General features: G+C 36.4%; 1 protein-coding gene across 1 annotated transcript in view; it reads right to left on the bottom strand.

Moving 5' to 3' along the window:
- Positions 1-489: 489 nt before the first annotated feature.
- GRXCR1 (glutaredoxin and cysteine rich domain containing 1) overlaps positions 490-25,929 on the bottom strand; it is a 32,327-nt gene continuing 6,887 nt past the window's right edge. Inside the window, 3 exon segments of the mRNA XM_072336496.1 lie at positions 490-669; positions 2,624-2,689; positions 9,156-9,379. Coding sequence (XP_072192597.1) covers positions 490-669; positions 2,624-2,689; positions 9,156-9,379 — 470 coding nt within the window.

The raw sequence follows: 25,929 nt of genomic DNA, 5'->3' as shown, positions 1-25,929 counted from the left end.
TGAATATTCCTGATGTGGAGTTCACAGTGTATTCAGACTATCCACTGACTAATTATCTTGTGTTCCTGTTGGGGAAACCTTCCAAAAATGACAAAGCTGTATGCAGTGGTAGAGTTGTCTGACCATTGACTCTGCTGGAAAGGACAAGCGCTATAAAAGAATTGCACTAGACCAGACCTTGGTCCATCACTGTTACTACGTTGAATATCAGAAATTTTGATACGGTCTATAAGGCATGTTTTCTTCTCACTTGTTCAGTATTGCTGATGATTACCCACAGAAGAAAGGAGTACTTCATATCCTAGTGTAAGCACCGTAAATTTAATTTGGCAGCTAGCAAATAGTTCCAATGACCAAACCAGCAGAAGCATACTATAAATTGATTTTTATTGACTGAATTAGATAAACACATTAATTAAAAAAGAAAAAAATCATATTACAAACTGCTGCAGTACAATAAAATGAGTTGTAAATATGGAGATGCCCTTTTTAACCTGCACAACTTCTGCAGCGCTGTAGCCCATTCTCGTTGCAAGCTGTGCACTTGAGGGCTTTGAATGAGTCCGTAAAGCAGTTTCGAAACACAGACATCTTGCTCCCATGGCACACTGAGCACGGAAGGAAACCAAAGCCCCCACATGAGGGGCACTCATGAGGATGCTGGACTCTCTGCTCAAGGAAGAAAGTAAGAAAGATCAAAATGTTACTTTGTAAACCATCATAAGCTCTTGGACAAAGAGGTCTCTGGGACAGCTTCTCAGAAACACATATTTATTCCCATCTTGATAAACCATCCCCCCCCCCAGCCTAAGTTATGCCACTATGGAAGAACAGTATGTCTGCCTTTTCCTTTGTAGAGACACACATGTAGTACCAAGTCAGTCACACTATGCCTCAGTAACCTATGTTTGTAGTTGCCAAAATGGCTGGCAAAATGAAAGAATATGTACATTGTGCTCTGTTGTAGTCATAGATCAATTCTATTAGGTACTGGAACTGATTGGTTTTATATCAATGTATGTTAAAATATGATGACTTTCATCATTTGCTTGGTTATGCTGAGAATTCTCCTATTAAAGTTAGACCTTAGTTCATAGCTTTTGATGAGCTGAGCTTTATGTTATAAGTAGCGTGCCCATCTTTATGGGTCTAGAACAGTGAAGTTTTTGGTGGAAAAGAAGACCATTGTGCATGTTCTGTTTGAGAAAACTGCTGCATACAAGTTTTAGGTTTGCTCAGGTGTTCTAATTCATGAGTAGAACAAGATTATTTTATTTATTTATTTATTTATTTATTGGCAGAATTGAAGACAGTGGAGAACACAGGAAGAGATTTTGAAGGCATGTTTAAGTTATACTTCCTGAAAATATTGCTAATTTATTAAATGATCACGTAGTGCTGGTGTATTATGCTGCTTTAAACCCATACTGCAATGTAGAAGTATGTTCCTACTTACTTCACTTGTCAGTATTATTGATACAACAGTGCTTTGGTTCACACATAGAGCTATTGTGCAAATTTATCTAAAGTGGCATATTTTGGTCTTACTACATATGCAAAATACTTACATCATTCTTTTCATATGTTTTATTGGTCTGTTAGATTATCATTATAGGTAAGAAGACATAGGAAGACTAATGGATTATGCAATGTATATACATCTGTCAAGCAAAAAATCAAAGTTATATGGGAAAGTTTTACAGGGAACAAACCAACTAGAAATGCAGTAGCATAATAGTATTAGAAGAGTTTTTGTTGTTGTTGTTTAATTTGTTGTTTGTTTGTTTTTTACCTCCATTCTTCTTTACTGGACAAAATCTTTACTCTAGAGGCAATGCTAAATATTGTGTAAATCTATCATTTACTTTTATCTCAGGAGGGCCCTTGTCTTATCATTTAAGAATGGTAGTTTACTTCACTGGATATTATTGCAACTAATGTTAATATTTTAATATAATATTCAAATTTTAAATAATTAAATTATTAATAATTACTAATTAGTAAGTAATAATTATCATTATTACTTGTTATGTTTGTAAGTAACAACCTTTCCATGCAGAAGGCTAAATAAGAGAGCTAAGAAAGAAACATTTTATCTTAGTGGCTCAACAATCACTATTTCTCTCTGGAACAGATAGTTTCTATAACTACCTCCTGTAATCTTCAGTGATGAAGAAACATGACTGTCCCTAGTAACTGTAGCAAAACTATTTTTGAGGTAAAACCCAGCAGGTAACTACATATTCAAAGTAGTTATTGTATTCAGTAAGCAGTTATCAGTCTGCTGTGGCCTGGTATCTTTTGTCTTTTAATTGTACTTGTTGTGTGAATATTAGTGCCTAAAGCAATTTAGGTCCTAATGTTATAGGGCCTCCCCAAAGGCAGCATATGGGGTCAATCATTCCAAACTAATGAAAAACGTTGAGGAGAAGTACCAACTATTATCTCCCTCAGACAACAATAATTCTGCATGTATGAATTGCACATACACATTTATTGAAGAGTTTCTGGTTAGCTTTCAATTTCAATTTGTAACAGAAGAGAAGTAATCAGTTGAGAAAAATATTTTCAATTGTAAATTTATGTTTATGTTCCCTATGATTAATTGCAGAAATACAATTACCTCAATTTTGGTTAAGAGATCCTGCAGTTCCCCAGATTCATTCATTAGCAAAATTTTCTCAGCACCCTATTAGTAAGAAGAAGAAAAAGGTCAGCACGAAAAGCTTGAGATGATTAGAAGATTTCATCTTGAAAATTTAAGCAAGCTGAGTACAAATTTCACTCTCATTAAGTATTTTGTAACTAGGTCAACCTTAGGAAAGCTAGAAGGAGAGAACAGTCTAATGGCAGTTACGGTAGAACTGTCTGAGGTTAGTTATCAAGTGTTATATTGTATTTCCCCTTTGTAAAAAGTGACACAGCTTGGAAATTCTCATTGTGTTCACTTTATTTTACACAGTATGCCTCCTGACAGAATAATAATAAAAAATGTCTAGTTATTATATCAAAAATTACAGTTACACAAATATACAACACATCAGAGATTGCATCTAAGTGAAAGGAGAAAATTGTATTTCAAGTATTCCAGCAGCTGAGTATTGAATTAAGGTATAATATGTCAAATGTAAAACAGGAGAAAAACTATAATGAAAATACTGTAGCAACATTAAAGTCAGACACAACAATGAATAATAATAATTCAGTTTGCATACACTGCACCTCTGAGGGGCTTTGTGATCTGAACAAAGGCAGTGCTAAGGTAGTTCTTTTCCTGTCTGAAAGTAAATTAAAAGAAATCATTGGGAAAAAAGAAAAATCAAAAAAGTGAAAGTATTAAAAATGACATTAAATTAATTAAAGAAAAAGGAAAAAAAAAGTTTTATTTCTTTCCCATCTGGAACTACAGGGCTGTATTTGAATGCTTACACATCAGTGATACAACATCATATGCTGAATACTGACTATTACCAAATGCTTTCAGATGTTTCTGAATTCCCATACTGCTAAAATTCATCTCTGGTGAATTCATGAGCAGAGAGTTGCTAGTGGATTCTAGAGACAGGCTGCAAGCTGACAGATCAGATTTGCTATTACTTGGAGTCAACAGCAGTCACCTCTCCCAAGGTGCAGAGCAGGCAGGGAAAGGGCCAGCAGCTCTGCCTGTGGCTGAGTACTGTACACAGAAACACTTCAGAGTGTAGCCCAAAAGCCAGTCAAGGGGCACAGAAACTTTGAAAGGAAATTCACATTAGAGCCTAGTGAGGTTTGCTGAAAGACATTTTGCTGTGGCTTTGCACAAGGAAATGCCCTTCTGATTCTGAGTACAGTGATACACTAAACAGGTCCACTGCAGGCTCCTTTACCATGTTCACTGAGTATTATGCAGAGATGTTTGTAATCACAGTATTACATTTCATTTAAGCAGACATTAATGTTTTAGTGGTGTTTTTGCCACTTCTGCAGTAAACGCTACAGTCTCAGTGTTCCGCTTCCAAAAGTATTTAAGAAAGAATTACCTGCCAGGTAATTATTTGTCATTAGTTATGTGGAATATGACAGGGGACAGACCAGCTAGCATTGCTTGTGCTGAATATGTCTCTACTGAAATCTATTATATCTGGTACACACAGAGTGTACCAGCTTCAACATGCACATCACAGCCCTCTGTGTCCCCAGCAGAGAAGCTTATAGCAGCCTCCTTCACACTCTGATCTTTTTGTGTTTTCACACAGAATGGGCAGCAGGAGCAACTGGCACAGCAAAGCCAGGGTTTGCCAAGAAGGACCATAGAGCATTAGCTCAGGCTCAAACATGCTGTAGTGTCTTGAGAGAGTTTGCACTGTCTGTGCAAGGAAGAAATATTAAGGATTTGCAGATTTGCTGATGTAATTGCAGCAGTGCAAATTCCCTAATCAGGTCAAGCCCTGATTTGCCCTCTTGTAGGCAGATCTGTGTAGCAACAGTTGGCAAAAATCATTCTTCTCACTTCTGCTCCTTGATGCAATTGTTCTGTACAGTGATGCTGACTGGCTTTGGGAAGCCTGTAATTAAAAGTCTGTCAGGTTTCTTATAATAGATTGATATTTCAAAGGATTTATAATTCAGATGGCATTCTGTCAGCCAGCTGTGTTATTCTCAGAGTGGAAAGTTTCATCACTATGTCTTTAAAATTAAAAACCATACTTCCAAATGACTATCAGCATTTTCAAGTGCTTAAGTATGTCCTTTTGATTAACATCTGCCTCAAGTGAAATTTGAATAAAAGACACTTTGCAGAGGTTAATCTACCCTTTGAATCTGTGAAGCCTAATGTGCAGTGTCTGTAATTAATGGAGTAATTAAAGCAGCTGTTAAATAAGTCCAATAGCTGCCTTTTTTTCTTCTCTCGTATTGTTCTCAGTCCACAACTGATCATAAAGGGCTGTGATGCAGTCCATCCAAAGATGGAAATCGAGAGCACAACTTAGATGGGCGTAACATCTAGCCAAGAGAAGAGAGCTTTCAGTTTTGTGAACAAGAAATATTCCAAGTTCCAGTCTGCTAATGCCCCATTTGCTAGTTTCAATAGCTGCCTGCATGGTCCAGTCCAGGGGCTGCAGTGAGGTGTTTGCTTTTCTTTTTATAGGCAAATGATATATGCAGACTTTGCTAAAATGCTCAAAAGGTTTCCTACACCATTTTTATTCTTCACACTATTTTCTCAATTTTCCATTGAGAACATCTGGTAATTAGCATCATATTTCAGGTATAGTCCCACTAATTGCACAACTAGGACAAGCCCATTAAATTATCTACTACACCAGGTCCATCTTGTCATTAAACTAGCCTGCTGCTCATCCATCATGAATGTAGCATGTTACCATTGCCGTGATGTAGTTCCTCATCACAGGATGCATCTTAATCTGTGTGTATGGTTTGGCTAAATTAGAATGCCAGCTGATGCGAGGAAGTAGCCTCTCTTCTGCATCATTCCTTACATACAGAGAAAAAATAGCACAGCATGGAAATAGTAATGAGGGTGGGCTGGGAGCCAATGTTGGCCACTTTGTTGTTTGTAGGGAACAGCTGAACCCAAGTATCTCTTGTGAAGATGTATGGAATGAGATTAAACACCTGGAGATCTGCCAGTAAACATAGAAAAGTGCAACTGCAGTGTGGCATAAGGACCAGAAATGTGCTTAATTAAATCTCTCTGTTCCTGAAATTTTAAAGCAGAGGAAACGTGTGACTGAATGCAACAATCATATCATAGTTTTACTACCACAGAGCCATTCACATCTACCCCACCAAGGAAAAGCCAGGAAATATGTTTACTCTAGCAAAACATGAATGTGGTTGAGAGCTACTAATCATAAATGGGTACTGGAAAGAAGTAAAAAGGAAAGTATTATTATTTGAATAACAAATTATACTTTATACATGTATTTTCTAAAAATAATTACAAATATGGCTTCTTCAGTCTTAGGAAACAGTAAGAAATAATTAGTGAAAATATTTTTCTATAGAACCATAGTAGATTGATTTCAGATGAGAAAACTAAGTAGGAAGCTGTTTCTTTGCAACAATAATTGTCATAAATATACATACTGGAAAATATCTAGAGTAGTTTCAAATGACAGCTAAGTACTGGCATTTAGTCACATATTTTAAGTGAAAAATAAATGAATTATTTGTGTTTTTAAATTATAAAGCAGTGAGCATATATGTTAATTAGGGTTGACTCTATTTGTCTTTATTTTCATCCCTTTCCCAGTAGGGAGGGGCTTCACACAAAATAAATGTTTACCAAACCTGGGTGCCTTTGTGAAAGAGTAAATGAATGCCCCAGTGTTTTTCCGTGTTGCTTTCTGCTTTGTGGAAATCATTTTTCACTCTGCTTTGATACCCCAGCAGATGGCATAATTCCATTTCAGATGGAGATAGCCTCTGGTGAAAGGCGTGGGGGAATTAGATCAGATGGTAAAGAACGTGCTGCAGAAAGAACCTGCAATTTGCTGAAACACTGATCTTTAGAGAGCATGTATAAACATATGCAATTATTCAATCTTGAAAAAAAAAAATAAATGAGATTAATAAACCCATTATACTGCAGCAAACAGGTCTTTCCTTGGTAGGAACTAAATATGGTTTTTATTTTGCTTCTATACCAGGAAGCTGGTTGGTTTCATTTACCCTGTGCAGGCAGTGATAAATTCCACAGCCCTGTGATGATTTATCCAGCAAATGTGTAGTACTCCACAACCCCATCAGGCTTTTTGAGTGGCGCAAATACAGTGTTCTTTGTCACATGCACATACGGTTTGTTCCAGTCCTTTTGTTACATTTATCTCACTAAAAATAATCTTGTCTCCTTTCAAAGCTGTTCATATTTTAATGAGGGTGCTTCTTTATCCTTTAAGGCTCATTGAAAGGTGACTGTCTTAATATAGATCCTCTTTTGTATTACTACACACAATCTCTTTTGGGAAAGGATTTACTAGGAAATAAATATTCAAAATTAAAAAGAGAGAGGGACAAAAAATAATGCATGATTAATTTACAAACACACCAGGCTTCTGGATTTCTGCGTACATTTGTTTTGCAGAAGATAATTATCACAGAAGACGTTATCAAAGTATCTGCTGTCACCAACAAGCCCAAATTGTGCATTGAGCTCTTGATTACGCTTTGAAGAAACACGAGCACAGCACAGTGCTGACCTGCGAACACCCATCCCACCCTCAAGGCAGCAGATAGAAAGAATCCTGGAATCACAGAATCTTTAGAGTTGGAAGGTATTCTGAAAGGCCACTTAGTCAAACTCCCCCACAATGAGTGGGGACACCTACTGCTAGACCAGGGTGCTCAGAGTCCTGTCCAGCCTGGCCTACCTGAGGAGTGACTGCTTCCACATCCTGGAAGAATGGATAAATGGCCACAATTTTCCCAACATGCAAACTGGCCCCCAAATTGTTCCTGATCCTCATTAATTTGATTTTGTCCTCTTTTCTTTTTTACTAGATATCTTTTCTTTCCTTAAACAATATGAATTGAGTTTGCATGTTTTAATAGATGTTTGTAGACCAGAATTTTTTCTTCATTTTTTACCTGCTGGTGCCAGCAGATAGTTTGACAGCTAAATACATCTTTCCCATAACAACTGGTTCTCTAATTTCCTTTCCTTCATTCCTACACCTGTGTAAAATATCCCATAAAATACTCAGATTTAATAAGATTATATTGCCTGCTACACTTTGTTCCTTCATTAAAAACAAGTTTCCCTTGCTATTCTACATCATCTATCATACAAAAATGACTGTAACAGGCTGAGCAAATAATTTATTCAATACATTTTGGTATCTTAAATGATTTCTTCTGATGAATGGATTGGAGTGAAGTATTCGTGAACTTGGTCATAACTTGTGTGTATTCATTTATTTATTTAATGTGCCAGTTAGGTGAGCAAAGCTTAGTGTGAATCCTGATGAATTGTAAGCTACTCTTGAAAGTAGCAGTGCTGTTCCTGCTTGGCTGGTGAACTGTCTGTCTGAGGGTTTTGATAAAAGCAGTCACTACTGTGAGCTGAAATTCTCCGTCTGCTGATGCCCACTTGCACATTGCCCATTCTGCAGTTCTGCAGCTGTCTGATGAAGTGAGCTGATCAGGGAAAGGCAGAGCACAGAGAGCTTGGCAGAATCCCAGTCCCCCAGGAAACGGGATAAAGGGTGCCTGAGTGTTCTTTGCATCCCCAACATCAATTATGTGCTGTTTGTTGGATGCATTTTATTTCATTACTTAAATCTTTTATAATACCAGCAAACCAGCCCTGCTGTGTTTAAATACAGTTTGCCTCTGCAAATCATAGACTCACTGTTGGTGCTAATTGCTACTTCTTTACCACTTGAGACAAATACCTTTTCTAAGCTCCCAGGCTGTTTTGTTCGTGTCATTTTACAGAGTTGTTTTGGTGTTTTTCTTTTTACTTTAAAACTCTGGTGTTTTTTTTTCAGTTTCTGAAAAATGTTTCTAAAGAACAGGCCTGAACGAAACAGTGGTTTCCTTGCCCAAGTACAAATTTTAATTATAGTTTTCTACTCCTGCAACAGAGAAGCCATGGGCAGTTATTTCTCTTTCTAGTGTTAGATTTCAAGTATTAATCAATTCTGTATTTAAGATAATGTTCAGCTGATTATAGTTGCTTGATGCACCACATAGTGTATGCTTAAGCTCTTAAGCCCTAAGCTGCTAGACAGGCTCATATTCATTGCAGATATTACTAAATGAAATATTCATGCAATGTGTATTAATTTTCCTGGGTCAGCCATATATACAGGTTCTCATGAAGAAAAAAGAAAAAAAAAATCAATTTCTTTAGATTTTCATGATTGCAATTACAAAATGAGTTATTTTTTAAGAAACACAGGGTAGCTTGGATGGAATTACTACATCTTACTCCCCTCCTGAAATCCTCTCCCCAGCTGTCCTGCCTTTGCAGCTGAGCCACCTAAACTCAGAGACGCCATTCCTGCAAGCAAGTTGATCTGCGCAGGAGAGATGCCGTCCAAGCTACTCAGTGTACACTAGAGTTCCCATCACTCCAACACTGTAAACAATTTCATTAATAACAATTTACATTTGTTCTTATAGATTCCATTGACTCACGATTTACTTACCCCAAGGTAATGGCCATCAATAAACACAACAGGGAGAGATGGGGCTTCACAAACCTTCCTGCATCTTTCATCAAGTTCTTTTCCATAATCACTGTTCAGAGCAATATTTTTTTCTTCAAATTTAACTCTGTGGTTTTGAAATATCTTTCTAACCAGTTCACATCTTTCAAAAGTGGTTCTCACCACACGAAGACTGGTGGTATAAATTACTATGCGGCCAAATTCTGGCACTGTTGACACCTGGAAAAAAATAAAAAATCAGTTTCCATTGCAGTTCATGAAATGTTAACAGTCTGTTTCCCTGACTGCTGTAATAGCATGCAAATATTAAGCAATATCATTAAAAATATTATTTAAGCACACAAAAATAGCAATTTAAAGTGTTTATCAACATAAGGTATAACTACTGTTTTGGAAAGCCGTGGAAATAGTGAATTAAACCCAATATTTTCAAGAAACAGATATATTTTAGATCCTGATGAGATTCCAAATGGTAAGAGGTAATTGCTTTTTTGCTGTAGTAGCATACACAGATTCACCCACATTCCCCAACCTGAAAGATGTTTTGAGTTAGTTTCACTTCATTTGCAAAAGCATGAATTCTTTAAAGATGCAACAGAAACACAATTTTCAGAGCAGTCTGATTCTGTTAAAACTGAGAGTCTTGTTTGTACAAACTAAATCTGCTAATGCCCATGCTAGGTCTGAGCTGCTATTTCAGGTATTAACGGTCTCCTTTAGGCAAGTACTTGAAGGAGCTAGGAGCTTCATCACAAACTTGAGTCAACACTGACCTATTTTAGCTCTCTCCATGCTGAACTAGGTCATGATTGCAGATATATCCCTAATTTTTAGTGAGGTATCCAGTCAAAACACTATAAAATCCAACCAGCACTAAAGAAAGTGCTGCTTGTGCATATTCAGTGTTTAGTTCCATTGGGCATAGTAAGTTATGGTGCAGGTTTGACATTTTACCACACTTATTTAAGGGTAAGTTTTATAGTTCATCCTTTCTCCTATGAAAATATTTGAGGAATGTAAATACTGAAGGGATATGAGTTTTCCAGGCCACATATAGATCACTAGAATTATGACTACAACTACAATTTTGGTGGTAGGTGGACAGTTGTTTTCGATGATCTCAGAGGTCTTTTCCAACCTTAATGATTCTATCTACCTTTTACCAGTTTTCCACCTCCCATCTCAGAAAAGAGGCTTGTTGTGCTAGGTCAGCATTAATTTCTTTTAGGAAAGAAGTTTATAAAAAGAGAGCTACTTTTCACTATCCTATTTTCTATCTAAAATCTGTTATATCTCTCCTGCAGAACTGACTCTTCTGCAATATATTATTCACACATTCCAAAAGAGAGTAATAGCTTTTCCTCTGCTTCAAAGACAAGTACTCCACATAGACATGGCCAAAAATTTTAGTAACAGCGCATAGGGCACAGGAATGAAGAGTTCATCCTTTTCAGAAGTAACCAAAAGGTGGTTTTACAGTATTCTTTCAAAAGGTATTTTCATATGCTTATTGCTTTCTCCTCTTTGGAGTGCAAATACATTTTGGAGCGCAAAACTATTCAAAGGGATGGAAATTTGTGCTCCTTCATAGCAGTAATCTCTAATGCTGTTTGTTCACAGACAGCAGGGCTGGCAGGATAGCTACAGACCATCATTATCTAGAAAACCATCAGGTCTGCAGTGTCCCTGCAGCATACAAATAAGCAGCTGAAGACATGGAAAAAATGGAAAGTTGTAAAGTGATCTGGAAAGATATCAAGTGGTAGGTGCGTACAGAGTCACTTTTATGCTTATCCCCCATGTGGAACAGTGAAGAAAAACCCTTGTTTTCACTACAAAGAAATATCGAGGGCATTGAATAAATAATAATAATCTAGGGAAATTTTCATGAACACCTTGTTTTGTGTGATATAAACATGTAAAACTTTTCCTAGGCGGGACTTTATCATATCTGGGAAAATCACTCCTGTTACCCGTCCTGAACAACTATGGTAAGTTAAAAGAGAGGTAAAACAATTAGAGAGATTTACAAGTTATTTTCTTAATGATAATCTATGTTTGTTTGTATTTGTTACCCATTTCTGTAGTTGCATCCTGTAATATTTATTTGCTAGAATATGCTCTTGAAATAAATCAACAGAATAATGTTATAACACTCTGCTTTTCATTCCTAGGCTGGAAGTGAAGCAAAAACAAACAAACAAATAAACAAATAAATAAACAAATGTCATGCACTAGAAACAAGTGAACAGAAAGACATTCTAGAAAATAAATATTTACAATTTAGGGTATAAAATCCAAATTAAAATAATCTTGTATGACTTGTACTTGCACAGAAAATTTTAGCTGTAATTAAACAGAAGATAATTCTCTGGTTAATGAGCAGGACGAAACATTCTCTGGGCTGTGAAAGTTGAACAGATTAATAAAACAAAAGATTTGGAATGACATACATTGACCATTTTCTCACACCTGTGAGATTCTCGCTGAAACCTGAAGGCTGTGAAAATCCTCTGGTCAGAGGGGGGCAAGTTTTGTGTCAAATTAAGAAATTTCCAAGCATACAGGCCAAGGAATGTGTTCCAAAGAAGGTATCCATATAGAAATACTATCAAGTGATTGAAGGCTTCCCAGGGAAACAAAACTGCTTTATCAACAGCACTCTACATCATTTACAGCTCACAGGTTATCAGCACAGTGCTATCAACTTCCACAGAAGCATTCAAAGGCACTGTCTGTTTTATTGCATCAGTATGAACATCTTGTATTTTGCTTGGGACCATCCAGCAGGAAGCAACAACAGCATGACCTGCATGGCTTCCTGGCACAGATGTTATTCTCAGTTACTTGGGAACAGCTGCCCTTCTTTCATTAAGGAAGGAAGGAAGGGAGATAGGGAGGGCAGAAAAAGAAATATCAAGAAATACCCACAACAAGAACAACAACAACAAAAAGAAAAAAAAAAAAAAAAAGAAAAACACAAATCGTCACAATGAGAAAGTAAGAACCATACAGCTAAATGTATGAACAATAATATAAAAAATATTAAATAAAAGAGACAATGAAAAGAAATGTAGCAAACAATAAACCTTTCTAATCCTCCCTCTGGACAGAAGGTATGAATTCATGTTTTACTCTCATTGGTGTGAAAAGAATATCTGTTTACATTCATGCTCATAAATAAGTAATTTCAATGGTGGTGTCACCTGAAAATTTGCACTTCTAATGTACTTGTTTCCAATAACAGATGAAAAACAAACTAGCAAACAAACTAGCAAACAAACAAGCAAACAAAAAACTATTCTGTATTTTTCATTATAAGAGCAACTGTATTCTAGCAAAAACGGAATCTTTTTCTGTTAGGATTAATGAACTACTATAATATTCTTTCAAAAGCTAAATTTCAGTGTTAGCCTTTAATATATATGAGATTTTTAAAGGCTTTTACTATATTCAAATATAGCGTTCGACTAACATTATCCATGATGTAGTGAATTGTTTCTTTGACCTAAATCAATGGTTGATACGCCCTTCTCTGTCTCAGAATATCATCTTTCAACATCTCAGAGTGTTCTACTGAAATATGCACCTCTTGTCTTTGTAATTAGATACTATCAGACTGGTAAAGTATCTCCTATCCACTAGGGTAGCTGAGGAAGAAACCTAGAGTGCATTCTAAACCCTGCTCCAGAGATGTTTCATGGAGTAAATGTAGTACTCAAGGTCTAAAGAAAACACTGTGCAAGAAAAAAGTTGTATGTACACATGTATGTGCCTACTTGAATATTTTTAATGTATACCTGCATATCTACAAGTCTTAAATTAAGCTGTTCAATTCATATTTGGTATTGCATAACTTACAGCTTGAATTAGAATCAGTACCCAACTGGCAAGAAGAATTACAATCTAACTAACTTTCTGATGATTATTTGGACATTTTGTTTTCTCTTTACACTCAGAGATAGAAGGAATGAAATCAGCCATGACTTTGTTGTTGATTAAATTCAGCAGAAAAAATATCAATCTAAGCATTTAATTCCTGATGGACTGAAAAGCTCTTACTATTGGCTTTTGAAACTTTTGAATATGTACATGGGAAATATAATTTTAAATTTAAAAAAATCACCAAAATGTTTCTCTTTTTTATTATATTTCATCAGAACATCATATTCCAAAATGCATAGTGTTTAATTAAAGCACACAGTTCAGTATGACACTGCCTAGGTGAAAATGTGCAACATTCTTTGAATGAGGTGGCTGGAGACTGAAAGTCAGTGTTGCAGAGAAAACTATCTGATGTCACACAATGCTAATGGAGTGGTGAACTAGTCCCTTTGGTCTGCTTTTTTTTGTTACCTATTTTGAATAAAGAGTTTAATGGCATATTTCAGAAAGAATTGATTCCCAGACCAAAAGACCTCTTGCAACGAACAAATCTTGTGTTCCAAAGTAACATATCTTTCCTTGGCAGGTAATGTTTGTTCACACATACAGAAAGAATTGCAAACTGCCACAGTGTGTGCTCTCAGTACAAAATCACATTCTGTTCCTGTTCATTGTTTGTAGTTCAAACCCTCCATAGGCTCTCACATTCCAAAGCACAGAGAACAGTCAATTTTAAATTTAAGCACTCTCTAAAGTACTTTATTACATTAAAACTGTTAGTTCTGTTTGCATTGTCTTTGAGGACTTGGCACTATGTCAACAATTGGGAAAATTCAGAAGTTGAACTTTATTAAGTACAGAAATCTATGCATTTTTGTAGGTCACAATAGAATAGAGACTAGTTTTCCTGCAGCAGTGCTACTTGAACACTTGAGATCAAAGCATATGCTGATCTTTTTTTAAATGCATCACTTCGTTAATGGTACACTAATGGTACACTTTTCTTATCCTATTTGGTACTTTCAGGGACCATAAATATGGGACTTGGAGTCTGTGAACCTTTTTCATTGTGACAGTGAAAGGATCTCTCCAGTTATCATCCATAACCATCAGCAAGATGTCTGCCAACACCAGTTAACAAAACTAGAGAGGGCAACACAACCCTAAACTAGGTATATGAGATCCTGGGACTGTCCCAGGTTTAGACATTAGTTTTGTTGTCTCCATGAAAGTGGCCAAATCATAGCTTTTCTCAGCTTTTAAGAAAGCACAACTTTGTTTCTGCCTTTTGTCTGCCTAATTCCTGATACTCTCCATCCCACAAACAGCAGTCCGAGGAACATAACTATTTATAGGAGCTATATAAGAAAAATTGTTCTACTTGATTGAGTATTCCAGAACAGAGCATAAATATTTATTTCTGTTTCAGTTTCATGGGATGAGATAACTCTGAGGATCTGGTCACAGGGAAGGGCTCCAATCCAAAAAGAACATGACCTCTTTGACTTCCTTGCTCTTGGACAGTTCTTATCTCTCTTACCTATGCATCCATGATATACTGAATACTGCAAAATAGTACTGCTAGCATAAAAATGTTCATCAATTGCAAAATAAAATATAGGATTCCATTACACAGAAGGAACAGGTATTGGTTTTTTGTGCATGCATGTAATTCATTTTTATTTCTGAGGCTGCATATTAGTTTTGTGGATATCTGATGAAAATGACAAAACTAGTAATACTGTTAGATATGATGTTTATATTGTTCCTTTCATCCTTTCATCCAAAGGATGCCAAGACATTTTCTGGGGGAAAAAAAATAAATAAATAAATAAATTAAATTAAATTAAAAAAAAAAAAAAAAAAAAAAGGCTTTTTATTAGCATTATTATCAGCATTCAAGTCACTTGACTGAGTACTAAGAAAAAAGGGATATGGTAGATCTGTCTACCCTCTAACTCCAAGTATATGAGTATTGTGATACTTTTTGTTCCTCAAGTGATAGAACATTGTATTGTGGTTTGTTTCTACCACTGCAAGCTTTCCCAAATACCCTCCTGCATGGGGTGCTGTTAAGGAGATATCAAAGAGTTTCTATTTGAAATCATAAAAAAATTGCAATACCACAGAAATGGAATAGAGGACACAACACAGCCAATCCCTGCTCCTTGGAATGCTTCAGATATTTATAAACATTTATAACATTTATGACATTTATAAAGGGTTCATGAAGGGTTCATGAAGTACAAAGACTGCAGCTGAGCTCACCTCCCCATGTTCCTGTTGTCATTCATCCTGCACACACCCATGAAGCCATGCTGAGGGCTGCTCTCAGTGACCCCACTTCAGATAACAGAACGGGTTATGCCCTTGGGTTCATGGCTTCCACCAGACACTCTACCAGCATGATGCTGACTCAGGACAGAGTACGGTCTGTAGATAGCAAAGCATAGTAGTGCTGGGGAAGTCAGCCAGGGCAAAGTATGTTAGAGTGTTCAGATTAGTAGGGGGAAAAAAAAGCATCATTATCTGTCCATGTCTAATTGCATTTTATTTATCAGGCTTTCAGAAGCCTACCAGTATTTTCTTATTAGTGTGCTTATTCCTTTCTGCAAAAGAAAGGACTAAATGAAACCTTCAAAATCATAAGCAAAAAATAATAATTTCCATTAGTATCTCTAGTCTAGCTTGCAGTTTTCACAGGGTGGGGAAAGGGAGGGGAACAAAACACTGTGATACAGTGTTCTCTGTTCTTCTTCTCACTTATGGTTTTGGAGGACAAATTGTACCTAGGTTGTCCAGTAACACATTTAACACATTGAAACTATTTTTAAGCATTTTAAATGTGGAAAGTTTTAAGTAGATAACAGTTGAATTGTTTACTCTACGTGAGTGTTTCTATCTTTACCCTCTTTCTATACCTTCCAGATCTCATCAAACTGGTTGAGCTCACTTTCTCTATCTTTCCAAAGATGCCCTTGTGATGCACTATGAAAATACAATGTTAGAATGCACAAAGCAAATGGCAATAAAGTATCGCAGCCAGGCATGTGGTCCCACAAATAACTGTCTAACAGTTGGTCTGTAGAGGCCTAGACTACCAATAAATTTGCAACTTCCACTAGCAGTACAGAAAAAAATTTTCATGACTGCATCCAAAGGAGGAAAATCTGACACATAAATCATGATGGCGCAATTCTCTTAACAGCAGTAGCAAGAAAACATGATTTCAGTAAATTTTCAATTAGCACAATCACTGTGCAAAAATAACTTTTTAGGGATAAAAATTCAGTTCTTTGCCATTTTCAGCCTAAAATTCCATGTTCACTTCTAAGGCAGCTGTCAGGAAAAATCCAAACCAACTTTCAGCAAGGTGCAGAAATACTCTCCTTTTATTTCAAAGTGCACTTTGAAATCTTACACAGAAACATGTACTTGAAAGCTGATATACTGTTTCCATCCTTATTATAATCTTCTGTGCAAAGTATTTCTCCAGGGCCAAGTGTTTCCTGAATTAAGTAGCACACAAATTCAGGATTTGGGTGTTGATCCGTTGCCTTAGATAAGACTATATCAGTCACTGAAAGTCACAGAAAAGGTGATGCTAGGATAATTATTTTATGTCAATCAGTTTAACAACACTTGGAGTTTTTTGGATCAGTCCACAGGGCATCTAATTTATAAAGTTAATAAAACTACAATATTTCCTGATACATAAATGAAAATTATCTGTCACTAAGAAGGTTGATTGGAAGCAGATTTCACAGAATGATAACCTTGCTCTTGGATCATCATTTTCTTCAACATACATCCATGAAGATTTCCTTGAGTGAAGTTCCATGACAGTTTCTCAGTGTATTTATTTTACCAAATAGTGCTATCTTGTTGTGTTAGAGAAATGGCCTCAATGCACATGGAAGGTACACTTGATTTTTCTGATATTGATCTTAATCTTCACTGAGAGCTTCTCAGCCTTCAGTGGCAGGGCCAGAGCAATTTCATCTGTGTGTTCAATAAGTGTAATGTCAGCTCTGAAATGAACTGTCTGGGGAATAGGAGAATAAAGAAAGTTCAAAATTGTTCTGATACTGCTCATCAAACAGCCTGTTCATCCGTTTTAGTTTTCCTTTACTCTCCTCCCCCCTGATCAATTCATTCTGGAGTACCAAGATTTCCTATACTGTGCTGAGATTATTTTATTTATATAGTATTTGCAAAATGGTTCTTTTAAGATGACAAGCACCACTAATCTCTCAGAGCTTTTCCTTACAGAAAAAGCAAACTTTCAGTATGGATATACTGTTTCTTAAAAATATTTTTTACATCTCACAGGTGTTTTTCAGCATGTTTAACAAGAACGTGCTTGATGTCTATATTAACCTACACAGAACATACAATGCAAACATCAGCATGGGTCCTAATAATAGTGGGGTTTTTTTGGCAGTGGGACATGTTATGTTCACCTATGTGCCTATTCTGTGTTGGAAGATTTACTGCGGTGTGCTATGAATCTAGCATACAAGCAGGGAAACATTTGTTTTCTGCAGATGCCATGGTAGTAAGAGAGCTATAAGCTAATTTTAGTAACATTTGATTATCTGCTATGTTTGATAAATGGCATTCAGCTGAACAATCTGAGTGGCATTATAAACAACTTCTCTTTGATGTAATCACTGCATCAGGAAAACAAAATCTATATTTCTGCAAAACTGTATTGCAGCATTACAAGAGATATACACTCTCTGGTTTGCTTCTTGGGTCTTTGCATATAAAAATATTACTTAGAAATCCATATTAAATTTGCATAGCATATCTTAAGAAGTTGGCTGTGCCAGTCAGATACAAAGGAGAAGAAATTCAGAAAATTTCAAAGGTGGAAAATGAAAAAAAATAAAAATAAATAAAAAAAAATCGCAAAACTTCAAATTCCCTTGACATGTGGACTGAAGCCCTTATGAAAAATTATGCTAGAGATTGTTTTTCAAGCTGCAACAAAACTAGGAAGAGAAATCATCATAGAGGTGGCTGAAATGTGGGTGTGTTTAAATTGTAATCCTAAGAATCAAATGGTTTTCTTTGTGCTGGACACGAACAGGTGTTGCTGCAGCAAGGACACTTATTTCCTCCTATTCACGTCTCACTGACAGATTTGCTGAGTTTAACCTCCAACAGAAAACTTGTGTTTCACTCTTCCTTTCTCTTAATTTCAAAGAACTGATCAGCCTGAATTCAAAGCTTCCCTTCTCCAACAAGCATAATTGCTCTTCCTCCCTCTTCCAGGTCAAAGCCATCTCTGAGAATTTTATCATCCCATTTTTGTCAGGCCTGCAGAAGAGATTTGCACTTTCTTCAAGACTGCCAGCACACAGAAGCCTTCCTTTTCCTGCTCTTCACTTGTTGGTTTATCCTCTAGAGATAGCACATCACTGCCACACTTGACATTTCTGGCAGCTATTGAGGCAGTGATTTAAATGAAATCCTTATTTTTGTATAAGATTTGCATTAGGTCAAAATTACAAGACAGTGCTGCAGGCAGACTGAAAGAGTAACTGGCTGTTAGAGATTTCCCTGATGTCAGCTCAGAAGCAGATAGTGCCTCCTAGTTGCCCTTCAAATGAAGTAAATGTTGAATTGGCCAAAGGGTAACAGGATCCTACTAGGGAACTCACAATAGAATAAATAGCAGAAATGCATGTCTGTCTTAAGAACTGTGCTCTTAACAAATTGAGCAGGCTCCATTTCATCAAATATCTCAACAAGAATTTCTCCTCTCCCTCTCTAAAACAGAAGTTTTGTCAATTGCAGCAGAATCCATCTGTGGATGATCTGTTTGCCTTTCTAGTGCAAACCAGTGCCATGAGTTGAACTAGAATGAGATAGAGTCAAAACCCTCAAAGATTTTTTATCAGTCACAGTTTATTCCTGAAATGGGGTGAATTTGAAGCATTTCTTCCTTATCTGGTGAGTTTGTTAAGGAATTCTCTGAATCCAAGCTAACAAGTGTACCTAGTCATCTTAGCATGTGCTCTGTCAATATAGGGGATTTAAAACTATTGTAGAGTACCTTCAAAGCCATCCCTGAAAAACTTCCAAACCCTGGCAATCAAAGATTCCTCTTTCTATCCCATATATTCTTAGTCAAAGACATTGCTTAGCTAGCACCTGAGATTTTTTACAAGCTATTTATCTTTGACAGTGTAACAACACTGATCCCCACCACCACCACCTTCCTTCCCCCAACTTTCTCCTTTCTTCTGACCTTACAGACAAATTTTGCACAGGTTGACAATGAGCAACACTACTTATAACACCCTTTCTAAAATAGATTAACAGACACACGTCTGCCTCAATCTTGGGAACTGAAGGAATTGATAGCAGACACCTGGTTCAATAGCTGAGGACCAGTTGGGCATGGAAAGTAATCATCTTACCCCATAAATAGTGAGCAACACAAGGCCTCTCTTTAAGCTTTGGTCTATTGGTTAGTGACACTGTATTTATAGGGAGGTTGAAGCTAGATGATCATTGTGGTCCTTTTCAACCCTAAGCTATTCTATGCTCTCTTGCATGCTAGCTGACTGTGTAATAGGATCTTCCCTGAGTAGGGATGCTTTCTGGTGTTATGCCTACATAAAGGTCCTTTACACCTTGACATCAAGTTGCCTTTCTAATTCAGATCCTTGGTAAGTGACTAATTGCTTATTCTAGACTTTCTTAGCTTCCCTAAGAACACTTCTTAGATTAGTAGTTTTAGGCTTTCTTAGCCTTGCTAAGTTCTCAACTTAGGTTAATATTGCACATGTAATCCCTTAAACTGTTGACAAAGCCTAGGTCTAGGAGTGAATTCAGCTGCATCTAGGCTCAATGCTTACAAAACAATGTAATGCTACTTTGCAGTATGAACCATGTGTCTGTTTCTGGGTCTGAAGGTTCACTTATTTAGACTCACTTTAGATCCAGTAGCATGTCTGATCTATGCTTACAGGTGATCCTTTTGAGAGTTTATGATTGTATTGCAATAATAAGAAGCAAAGAAAAATATTTGAATTTTTGCATTGACTTCTTACAGCAGTTTACCTGTAAGATAGAATGTGACTGTGGCAGTTTATGCAGTGTGCTTTTGATGTGAGAAAACTATAGATATGTTTAAGTGTCAGGAAAAAATGGAAAGTCAAATAAAATAGGCAGTGATGATAGATTCTCAGCATATAATTCTCACAAGTTTTCTGTGTCTACTAACACAACAGAGAACAGACAAATTAAAAGATCTTTTCTACTAATCCAAATTACCTTGCAAATATAACTAATTTAAGAGGGGGGCAGGGGGGTAGAAGAAATATCTACTGCATGTTACTTAAAGAAATGTTGCCATCAGTAAATTAAAAATGTATGACTGGAGCTGCATAGCATCTGCCTACCTAAAGCTGCTTCTGTAGGTAGTGTGGGAGGCCAGAGAACTGAAACAATGGACCACAGATCATGTAAATTGTTCAGACTTGTACATTTAATACTCACATTATTTTTCAAGTCCTGGAAATCTAAGAATGAGGTTTTATTCTTGATGGTATCTCCACTGTTTAATTTCCTATTGCTTAACCCTTGAGTTACTGCTTGGTAATTAAAGTTATGTGTAGCTGTATGGAAGAACAGTTATTCAACATTTGTTCAGCATTTATTTCACCCCTCTCTTTATTGCTGTTAATACTGGGAAACAGGTTAAAATGAGAGAATATATTTAATAGAATGGAATGGATTTTCTCAAACAAACCTTAATTTTATGTACTTTTTTTTTTCTGGGTCTTTCTGTTTTCTAGTTCTAGTCTAAAGAAGAAGGTGAGCTTCAAATAAAAGAGCATGTAAGTCAAATTGAATGAGCTCTGACTAGCCTTCAGTGTCCAGTCACTTACCCAAGAACAGACCTTTAAGCTATCTATACTTATTATGTTTGCATGCTAAATTACTATCAGCTCATGTATTAAGATTTCTTTTGAGTTTCCTTTCTATTAATATGAGCAGGATTTTTCAAATACTTTTTCTTGTCTGGAGTGGAAGCATTGTATCCTGCTACTTACTTGGACTCTGGTAAGAGTCCAACTGACTCTTAGTTGACAAGCCAGTTCTAAGACTGACTTGCATACAACTTATCATAATGTCATGCTGAATTACTACCAAAAAAATAGCAGAATATATTTGTCTTAAACAACATGCTCAGTTTAAGGGCCCAAATCCTATCTTCTTCAGCAATAAGACAGCTTTTACTCTTCCTAATTTATCACACTGTTCAAGATATCTGTGTCTTGAGTTGTCTATCCAGGTAGGATTATTGGAAACATCTTTTAAGGATGGTCTTAGCCAGTAGGGAAGAAGATCATGGTTTACTGAGGGCTGTCAGATAAAGATGAAGCTGTTTGATATCTCAGATCATGTGGAAAAAGTCAGCAAACAGCATGGCTCTGAGTGAGAGCTGTTTGAGCATGCTGTTCCCATCTGCCTATAATCACTGCTGCTTCCCTCAGTGGAACATTTCATACTGCAGGGTTGTGTTGATCAGCAGCAAGTGGCTGTTACAAAAACTGGTGTCTGCTCTGGCTCATTTCTTTTTAAATTGGCAGCAACTTTGTAAAACTGTTTATTTTCCTTTGCAGGCACATGGATTTTAAAAGGAAAGGTTGCTACACTGTCCTACTTGATAGAACTGATTTCTGTTTCAATAAATAATTATTCGTTATACTTTCTCCTTTCTTCCACTAACTCCTCAGTCTTCTCTAAAGTATTTCTTGTGTAATCTTATATGTTGAAGAGACACGCTAATAATAATATATATATGGATCTCTGATAATTATTTTAAACTTAAACACAGTCAGACACAGTTAGCTCACACAGTGATTCCCTCTGCAGTTCCCAAACATTAGCTACAGTTCACCAAGTTAAAAGTTATTGCTGGTCTATGCAGGTGAACTCAAGTTTATTGAGCTTCTTACAGATGGAGTTCATCTAGCAGCTGACTGGAGAAACAAACATTGATAGCTGGGATCCCATTCATGATGTGACATACCTCTGTCTCCTTTGCCAAGATATGCTTCATGTGATAAATAGATTTTCTTTTCTATAGCACAAAAGTTAAAAATAATAATAATAATAATAAAATCATACAAAAGAACAGGCCATGACCTGTACCTTGTTTGTACCTCTGCTGCAACTGGTAATATTCCTAGTGATAAAGATAACGCACAAGTACAAACTGTCTTTAAAGAAAGCTCCTGTCAGTTAGATTTAATCAGCTGGAAATTTACATTGTGAGTTAATTATGCCCTGGGGTCAGTCTGTCTTACAAAACAGAACTACTTCTGCTCTCTCAGAGATCAGCAAAAGAACAGAATAGCATAAATGGATTAAGGTACCACTTCTGAACCGTAATTAGCAGCAGGAGAAAAACTTGATCATAATCATAATTTACCTTTCTGTTCAATAACGCATTGAACTTGGTGCTTGAAGGTCTTTTCCATCCTAAATGATTCTATGAAAATCAGAGGAAAGATTTAAATGAAGTCTAGTTTTGATTTGGAATATGTCCTGGAGTTTTTTTTTAAATCTGGCAGCTAACAAGCTTTCTGTCAGGAGTTATTGTTTTTTTCCTATGAATGGCAACTAGAATGAGATGCACTGAGATTCTGAAACTCATAAAGAATGGGTTAGAGTCCTTGTTTGCTTCCTTTCTTTTCCAGACATCTGGCACTTAAGTGGAACATGGTGCAATTTATTACAGACAGTATACATTTTTTTAGCAGAGACGCTGTGAGCATCTTAATGCTTCAGTCTGAATCAGAACTTGGGCAATATGTATTTTTTCAATGTAAGTTATTATTATTACTCCCCTCCTATAGTAATAATAATGTGTTAATATTCATTGTTTACAACACATTTATTGTTAAATGTAAATGCAGTTGTTGAGATAGTTTATCTACCTGCTTTTCTTTTGGAGCAAAAAACACCACTTACTCTAATATCAGTGTCTGTTATTACTTCAAAAAGCAAACTGCTAGAGCTACTGTGGATGAAAGAGTGGTGGAAGAGGCTATATGGTTAGACTGTTCTTAGTAAGTGGCAGCAAAAAAAGACAATGCCACCTGCATGCAGCTGCAGTATTGAGCTGAAAGAGTCCCATTTCAGTCCACAGTTTCACTCATGAAGACTTATGTGAACATTATGCACCAAGGGAGCTTTTAAAATCATGACCATCCATCAGTTACAAAAACCATCACCAATGCTGCAAAATTTTGCATGCATTTAAACAATCTATTTTCTGAACAATTTAGGAGCAGACTATTTTTATCTTCACAAAAATCAAAGTTTAGGACTTGGAGTAGCTGAGTATGACATCATATTTTTGGATCATGGCAGGATTTAGAAGAGCAACTGGGCCTTCTCCAGTGCATGTTTGGAGATATGATTAAGGGTGCTGGCCCACACCTGGAAAGGGATGTTCTCCAGAAGCAGATGAAGACCTGCTGCATGTGGAAGGAACTCTGCTGCTAACAATTAAAACTTCTCATTGTCACTGCTGCTATCACTCTGTCTCCTGTAATGTTTGAATAAAATGCTTCCTGGCTGCCTGCGTGGCCAGGAGGGAGAGTCCTTGTCAATTGGAATGTGAGCAGCCAGGCAGGAAAAGACCATTTTATATTAGAGACTGTAATTGCAGGTGTAGAAACAGACTGCTTCCTTCACTACCGAAGCTGCACATAGAAATAGATATTTGTTCAGTAGTACTGCATGACTCTTCTCTATTCTTTAAAACTTGTACCAGGCACCAACACTTATATATATATATCTATTTCTTTGTCAGCAGTAAGCGATTTGTTATTGCGAGAGAAAACATTGCATTTAGCTTTACCTTAGTGGGAATACTGGCCAGTAAATTCTTCCCATTTTCCTTTGTGATGTGGGGAGAGGGAGCAAGTTTGCATGTGATGTTACTGTGGTATAGAAGCCATACTGCTTTGACTGCTTTGACGTTATTGATGGATGGTGTCTCTAGATGTCCTTACAAAGAAAAATTGTACTAGCTTTGTTAAAATTATTCTCCAAAATTTGTACTAGCAATGCAGATGGCTTTTCTGTCATTTTTCTTGTCATGTGTGAAATGAGTCCCTACCTCACTGACTCCAACTGCTCATCTGTGACCGTTTCTGTTGCTTTATGTGATGAAAGGCATAAAGACATGCTGTGGCAGCCTCTCCAGAATATAACAGAGCAGAGTAAAAGCACAAGTGTGCCACTTTGGTTGAAAAGCTGTATTTTTTTTTCTCTTACCTGTTTTCCAAATCACCAGCCTAATTACTGTTTACATTATAAGATTTAGAAGATTTGTTGTAAGATTTTACTTTTGTGCTTTGTACTACTTAGTATGGATGTCTTCATGCACAAAAGTATTACTCTTCTCTCTGACGGCAAATTACATCCTAAAGCATATTTAATTGCATTTAAGCTAAAAATCTATGGGTTGACAAACACTGCAGTCACAAATTAAAACTCCAGGCAGAAAAAGCAGCATCTTTTTAACCATTTAGTTGTTCCAAACTGCTAAAAGTGTAGCTTGTGCTGGTGTAGTGTGTAATAAACTGTCGGCAGTACCAGACCAATGCCAGATCAGGCTGTTGACAAACTAGGACAGTCCAGCAAATGTTATCTGCAAATAATGCACGACTTCTCCCTTAAGGAACACCTATATGGCACACATGCGTTTAGGTTTGTCTAAATATATTTTGCAAATATCAATTTTACAAACCTTAATGAAGAACTGAAGCAATTCTGGGCTCTGTGAACTACAAGGAAATGCAGTATTATTAATTTGCTAACAGGTACAGAGTCTGTTGTGGCACAAAATGAAATCTTTAGTATGTGACTGCAGAACCGCACCACCAAAGTAAATAAAATTCCTCACTTTTTGGAACTAACATTTCTGTTAAAAAATAGGAGATTTTTTTCTATCCTCATTATTAACATATTTTTGCAGTTGCACAGCTGTGTGACTGTATAAGCTAGTGACAAATTAGGCCAATGTATCAAAATATTTCCTTCCATGATTGCAAATGTAACAAAAATATACCTCACCTAAGATGTTCAGAGCAATGAAGGCCCTTAAATATCTGATTGCAATGTAATTAATTTGCTCTCAACCATAAGCAATGTATGTACAAAATCAATACTGGTAATTAAACACAATAGGAAGGTTTATGTTTGTAGATAATCTTATTTGTGCTTTTATCTTTAAATGTTCCTCGCGTTTCATATATTCCTTGTCATATTCGGGGGCAAGAGGAAATAACAAATGAGGTAATAAGCATTCTGTTGTGCAGCAGCAAAGAGTAAAAGCCCAGACTTTTCTTCTCGTTCCTACTTTCAAGAATGCTTTTAACTTTATCCTAACTTTTTTCCTGAGTTTTTTATTTGAGCTTCACAACTAGAAAAGTTATTGTGCTGATTAGTTATTAACATTAACCAATGCATCTCCTTAATCTCTGTTGTAAGAAACAGATTTCTTGCCACTTGAATAAGTAGAATTAGGGCACTAGTGTCCTAAGAATTCATTTGGTTGGCTTTTTATTTAAAATCACTTCTCTTCAGTCATTGTTAAAGCTAGTTTAAAGGAAGACAAAGCATTTTCCATGTTCATTCAAAAGCTGAGCACCCTACCTTCTCAACCAGCTCCACAAAGTGCACCATGTAATAGTAGCAGAGAAGTACATGGGCTTGGCCCCAGTGCTCATCTAAACTGTCAGGTCATCGATCAGACGTAATTAAAATTAAGAAGATGTGAAGCATATATGGCATTTAGTTTAGAAAATTTCCCAAGGCCAGTGTGTTT

Source organism: Excalfactoria chinensis, chromosome 4 (genome assembly GCF_039878825.1).
Source record: "Excalfactoria chinensis isolate bCotChi1 chromosome 4, bCotChi1.hap2, whole genome shotgun sequence".
Taxonomy (NCBI): domain Eukaryota; kingdom Metazoa; phylum Chordata; class Aves; order Galliformes; family Phasianidae; genus Excalfactoria; species Excalfactoria chinensis.
The sequence above is the reverse complement of the archived record's forward strand: the minus strand, read 5'-3'. Positions and strand labels throughout refer to the sequence as shown.